Source organism: Corythoichthys intestinalis, chromosome 1, assembly GCF_030265065.1.
Source record: "Corythoichthys intestinalis isolate RoL2023-P3 chromosome 1, ASM3026506v1, whole genome shotgun sequence".
Classification (NCBI taxonomy): Eukaryota; Metazoa; Chordata; class Actinopteri; order Syngnathiformes; family Syngnathidae; genus Corythoichthys; species Corythoichthys intestinalis.
Genome location: NC_080395.1, coordinates 66,864,853 through 66,871,537, shown reverse-complemented (window position 1 = coordinate 66,871,537; position 6,685 = coordinate 66,864,853). Strand labels below are relative to the sequence as shown.

Below are 6,685 nucleotides of genomic sequence, written 5' to 3'. Positions count from 1 at the left end.
CTTAATAGCGTTATTTATTTTCTGGCCTTTTTCTGTGAAGAACTCAGAGAGGGTTATTTGGTTATTATCTATTTGATTAATAGTGTTATTATTTATTATTATTATTATTATTATATTTTTATTTTTATTTTATTTACTTTTGTTATGTAAAGAATCCAGAAAGGGTTATTTGATTGCGGCTTTCTGAAAAGCAATAATTTTTTACATTTCGGCACTCCTGCAATCGGCACACTGTTTCTGTGTTCTGTTCAAACTGACCCCGGCCCCTCATCAGTTAAAAGTTATGTGGCCCTCACAGGAAAAAGTTTGGGGATCCCTGCTTTAACACATATTGCCAACGGCAGAACAACGACCTATATGCCAATATTCATTCATTCATTTTCATATTTTTTATTTCTATTAGAAAAATGTTTCAGTAAAATGTTACACATTCTTGTGCATTTGCCACTTATTGCCACAGTTAATATTGAGGCTTTGGGCCTCTTTTGACCTCGTTGTGAGTTTGTAAGGTTGTGACTTCTGATTAAACTCGATGCCAATCAAAACGTTTGTTCTTCTTTTTCCCCAAATTAGAATCGATAAGAGAATCGACAAAGAATCGAATCGTTAAGCAATATCGATAATGGAATCGGAATCGTAAAAGTCCTATCAATTCCCATCCCTAATCATTGTTATGAACTGTAAACATGGCGAGTCCTCATAAATCGGGTGCGCAGAAAAGAAAAGAAAAAAGAAAAAGAAATGAAGATCATAGAGTTCAACGAGAAAAAAATGATGAAGTTTTTAAAAGGGGGACAAGAAGCCAGAGAATTAGGGCTAGAGTTGGAAACTACTAAAATGCAAAGAAAACTGTTTTAGCACAGTTATTTCTATAACACATACAAAAACTGATTTTCATTCAAAATTGTATTTTTTCAACGATTTGCAAAATAAAAGTGAACAAAAACAGCAATAACCCCAACCTCCATCTCCTAATTTTTATTTTCCTCCCATTTCCTCACATATTAAATGCCAATTATCAATTTCAATCAAAAACACTTTTTTTTTTTTTTTTTTTAATTTTATAACAAAGATATAAGTAGCATACATTCAGAAAGCTAAGTACAAATGAATTATATTCTGCAGAGTGAAATGAAATATATTTGGAAAATCGTGCAAACATTGACTTTTTTAAATCATAAGGAAATGAATAAGTAGCATAACATAAATGAACAAATATAAGTCCAAAGTGCACATTGACAGCTGAGATGTTCTGAACCTCCCCATCAGAGTAAATAAAACTAAATATGATAAATAAGCCTCCTCAATTCTTTCGTTGATCTTCGATCCATTTTATATTGCATTGCCCTTTTTTGTCGCAGCAATTCAACAAGCTTTTCTTTCTTTTGCTGTTCCAGAAAACATGCACATTTGAACCAATCAGAGCTAACCATCTCTGCTATCACATGTCAGTATGTCAGCCAATTGAACGGAAAAATGAGTCCAGGCGTTTTGCTTTGCTGCGTGCATTCGCACATTGACGTGACTCATCATCGTCAGACTCAGATAACTGCAGCAGCTGGGGAAACCTCCATGCCGTCCGTGGAATAAAATCACTAATAAATATTGGTGGAAACGGATTACGCTACACAAGCACTTTATTATGCTTGTTGTTGACACTTGTATATGTAAATCTGATGTTGTTAGATTGTTTTCTTCTTGGAGCTGAAATGCATGTGTAGCAGCTTAACATTTAAAAAAAAAAATTTTTTTTTAACATAGCGTTTCGACAGTTGCAGTCATATTTTCTGAATCAAAGCACAGTGTACCAGAACAGCATTCCAGCCCTGAATCATATACCGGAACCGCGCTCCTGACCATTCTGGCCCACTTTCACCCCTGATTAAAAGTACTGCGTATGTTGTCGTGACAGGCCGGTGGCAGAGGTGAGGTGGTTGCCTGGCCTATAATGGTCTCTTGGTCTGTTGACAGCCCGGACAACATCCCAATGAATATTTAAAAAATTAACATTCTTATTGTAAGAAAACAAACGGTGGTTACGCATTTTGCATGTAAAAGGATTGAACAGGGATTGCTTAACTTGTTTAACTAGTAAGTCTTACTTAAATCCAGGGATGAAAGTGGGCCAGAACGATCAGGAATGCAGTTCCGGTATAAGATTCAGGGCTGGGATGCTGTTCCGGTATAAGATTCAGGGCCAGAACGCAGTTCCGGTATAAGATTCAGGGCTGGGATGCTGTTCCGGTATAAGATTCAGGGACGGAAAGCTGTTCGGGTACACGGTGCTTTGATTCCGAAAATATGACAGCAAGTGTCAAAACGCTATGTAAAAAAACAAAATGCTAAGCTGCCACACATGCATTTCAGCTCCAAGAAGAAAACAATCTAACAACATCAGATTTACATACACATGTGTTAACAACAAGCATAATAAAGTGTTTGTGTAGCGTAATCTTTTTCCACCAATATTTATTATTGATTTTATTCCACAAACGGCATGGAGGTTTCCCCAGCTGCTGCAGTTATGTGAGTCTGACGATGATGAGTCAGATCAATGTGCGAATGCACGCAGCAAAGCAGAACACCTGGACTCATTTATCCATTCAATTGGCTGACATACTAACATGTGATCAGCAGAGATGGTTAGCTTTGATTGGTTCAAATGTGCATGTTTTCTGGACCAGGAAAAAAAACAAAGCTTGTTTAATTGATGCGACAAAATAAGGGCAATGCAACATAAAAAGGATCAAATCTTTAAGCGCAACGAAAGAGTTGAGGAGGCTTATTTGTCATAGTTTTATTTGCTTTGATGGGGATGTTCGGAACATCTTAGCTGTCAATGTGCACTTTGGACTTATATTTGTTCATTTATGTTATGCTACTTATTCATTTTCTTATGATTTAAAAAAGTCAATGTTTGCGCTATCTTCAAAATATATTCATCTTCACTCTGCATAATATAAGTCATTTGTACTTATTTTCCTGAATGTATGTTACTTATATCTTTATTATTAAAAAAAAAAAAAAAGTAAATGTTTACATTAACTTCAATTGTAATATATGTCCTATGTTTTTAAGTAGCTAAAATTGAGATTTGGCATTTAGTATGTGAGGAAATGAGGGAAAATAAAAATTAGGAGATGGAGGTTGGGGTTAATGCTGTTTTTGTTAACTTTTATTTTGCAAATCATTGAAAAAAAATACAATTTTGAATGAAAAAATAAATAAATACAATTTCTGGCTCTGTGGCGACCTTCGGGGAGTTCCGGCAAGAAATTCTAGCCACTTTCACTCCTGCCTAAATCATTTGGGTATTTTTATTTAACTACATAACTTAATAGTTATTTAAAGCGGTTGTGTGAAACGACTTGAAATAAGGTTCTTGCATAAATACCAGGTTTCATCTTTTTTTAGTGTAGCCACATGTTCTAACTTTTCAGCATAATATGATCATCTCTAATTACAGCCCGTTACGTGCCCTCACCTCTTAAATAAACACTTTTATACATCCGTCCTCCATTCACGTCCATGTCCGCCGGGGTGACCCCCTGGTGATGTTATTCTTGTTGGCTTTCCGAAGCTTAATTTGCCCAGCAACTTTGACTGGATGACTCACCCAGGACTCCTGTTACGCATGACAAAACTGAGAGGGGGTGGGAAAAAATAATAAAAGGGCGAGGTGGAGCGACTTGCGCCAAATAAAAAGGTGTGTGGGGATTCCTTGCCACTTTTTGAGGCAGGCCACATGATGACGATGTCGTGCACCGGGAGCTGGACGGTGCAGAGCTCCAGACGTCTCAGCGGCGCGCTCTTATGTGCGCTGCTGCTTCTCCTGCACTCCTGTCCTCTCTCTCAAGCCCAATTGACCGACAATGAGTCCGAGGAGGAGCTGAGCCCGAGAGCCCTGCGGGATTTTTACCCCAAAGGTCCGAATTTGACCAATGAGAAGCAACTGGTAAGCTTTGAATAAACGGAATTTTTTATCTTGTGTTCATTTTTGACGATCCTAAACTTATTTGTGTGGCAGCTTGGAGCTCTCCAGGAAGTTCTTGAAAAGCTGCAGGCTAAAAGACTACCGATGTGGGAGAAGAAATTTGGCCAAGTCCCGACGGTAAATGCTTGATATTATGTATATTAATTTGTGCGTATTGACTGAAGCGTGCTATTTTTACCCTGCAGTGTGACATTGGAGAACAGTGCGCGGTGAGAAAAGGCGCTCGAATCGGAAAGATGTGCGACTGTCCTCGGGGAGCTTTCTGCAACTTTTTCCTGCTCAAATGCTTATGAGTATGTAGCTCAGGTCTTAATGTAGAATGTAGCATCAACGTGAAAAACTGTGTCACTTCCTTGTAATGTGGGGACAGTTGACAAATAGGATGTATCTTATTTTGTACTACAGGCAACTCACAATATGAACAGTAGTACCTCTACTCATGAAATTAATTGGCTCTGGAAGTAGTTTCGTAAATTGAAAATTCTGTTAGTAGAGATGCGTTTCCTTCTAAATGCCCTAATCTGTTCCAAGCTCCCCCAGATTCAGACATATTTTTTTTTTTATATAATGCATAATAATTCAACAAAACATGTAACATACATGATACAGATTACTGCAAAAATAAACATAAATTCAGACTTGTGCATAATGTAAAATAAAAATAACGAGAATAAAGAATAAAAGTTAGTACAGTGGTCCCTCGACATACGATCGCTTCGACACACAATCTTTTCGACATCCAACGTAAAATTTGACTCGCAATTTGTTTCTACATCCCACGACATGCTCGAACTAAGACAACATGACAGCACCGCAGACGAACGCACGGCAGATTTTTGGGTGCGCGAAATCAACACAGGTTTCAAAAAGGTTTGTACAGGTGGTGAAACAAGGAAAAAGGTGACGCTTACCATTGAAGTGATGATGCAAATTATATATTGGGTGCGCATCCGTGAACTGGCTCAACGATACATCTCCACGGTCCTCCTCCGATCACCGTTCGCCAGTCTTTATAAGTTAAGGTGACAATTATTATTGTGGCAACATCGCCAAAGAAATTGCCAGCTTCGTCAGGTTTTCATCATTTATTTCAGAACTTATCCTACACGAAACACCCACTGTCCGCCGCAGTTTACGGTGTTCTCATGAAAACATTGAAAGTGAAAGTACATTCTCGACCTCACCGCTCCTTCTCTCTGTCACGTCAGCTGTGCGGTGCGTTCAAGTACAGCAAAAAACATCTGCCACATTAGAACCCGATTCGTTACATTATTAGAGGAATTGTTAATATTATTATCATATTATTATTCCCATTTTTATTTATAATTTATTTGTTTTGCTAGGTGTAATTGCCATTTGTAGTAGTATTTATTAAGGATTTAGTGTATGTTTTTGGCCTGTGAAACGAATTAATGGAATTATAATGTATTCTTAAGAGAAAAGTCTGCTCGACGTACGACCATTTCGACTTACAAACAAGGTCCTGGAAGAATTAACTTCGTATGTAGAGGTACCACTGCACACTCATGTAAAGCTGTCGGAACACCAGGGGCGAATGAAGAGGATGCTGGGATTCACACATACACACACACTAGAGAGGTCCCTCTTAGCCATTGGATGACAAGAATGTTAGGCAAAAGCCAATGACAGAGTAGCTATAAGTATGTTACGTTCAGTAAACTCTGGGACCTGCGAGTATACCAGCTATACTGTATTTTTGCCTTTCGTAGAAGGGCAATATTTTCCCATTTAGATGTGGCTTTACCTGAAAATTCTGTATGTAGAGACGTTCGTAAGTAGAGGTACCACTGTACTGTATATCACGTGCAATACAATGGAGTCACAGAAGCGAGTTTATTCATTGGCCGCCATTGGCAGCGATAGACATCAAACTCACTTAAGTAAACATAACATGCCGTTTTTAACTCATAAACTGCCACTGATGGCGATAGACGTCCAATCCATTTGAACTGGGGTGATCGCTGCCAGCCTCTCTCAGTTCAAATAGATCGGACGTCTATCGGCGTCAATAGCAGCCAATGAGTTATCATATAGTCACAACACACCGACCTGCACGCGGAATGAGCACCGATACACATTTTGCCTGCAGATAATATCGCTCATTCGGACTGACTGATGTGGTGGCTCATTCTAATGACACATGTTCCAATGTAGAATTGTTCCATAAAAATCTGTTTGTTCTTGTTTCACAGAAATGTTTGTGTTTCATGAGAGAAATAATAAATGGTGAATTGTGTTTTGTAAAGCAGTGCTCTTGTCAAATATTTCTTTCAAAAGAGAAAGAATACGTAGACAACAACCAAGACGAAGCTTGAAAGGGATGCAACTACACTGTAAAGTATGATAAGTTGACTTTACTTAAAAAAAATGCAAACATACTGCCTTAGAAAATGTAATTCATTTTACATACATTAATTAGATGAAATTTACTTAATTATTTCAAGTTTTAAGGATTCAAATTAACCTTAATATTTGGATTATAGTAAATTGTTTGAGTTTGCAGTACTCAAATTAACAGCTCATTCATCATATGCAGGTGAACTTTGTTCATTTTTTTTTTTTTACCTGAAATAATTCTACAATATAAACAGCGCATGCTAATTTAATTAATAACACATTTTCAAACAGTAATGACACTACGCTGAAATAAATGAAGGGAGAACACTCACT

The 6,685-nt window shown here is 37.6% G+C and overlaps 1 protein-coding gene across 1 annotated transcript; it reads left to right on the top strand.

The window, feature by feature from the left end:
• The first annotated feature begins 3,627 nt into the window (after positions 1 to 3,627).
• cart3 (cocaine- and amphetamine-regulated transcript 3) lies at positions 3,628 to 6,223 on the top strand. Its single transcript, XM_057841790.1, has 3 exons — positions 3,628 to 3,955; positions 4,028 to 4,111; positions 4,180 to 6,223. The coding sequence occupies exons 1-3, from the start codon at positions 3,746 to 3,748 to the stop codon at positions 4,285 to 4,287; spliced, it is 402 nt and encodes a 133-aa protein (XP_057697773.1). The 5' UTR covers positions 3,628 to 3,745; the 3' UTR covers positions 4,288 to 6,223.
• The last annotated feature ends 462 nt before the right edge of the window (positions 6,224 to 6,685 follow it).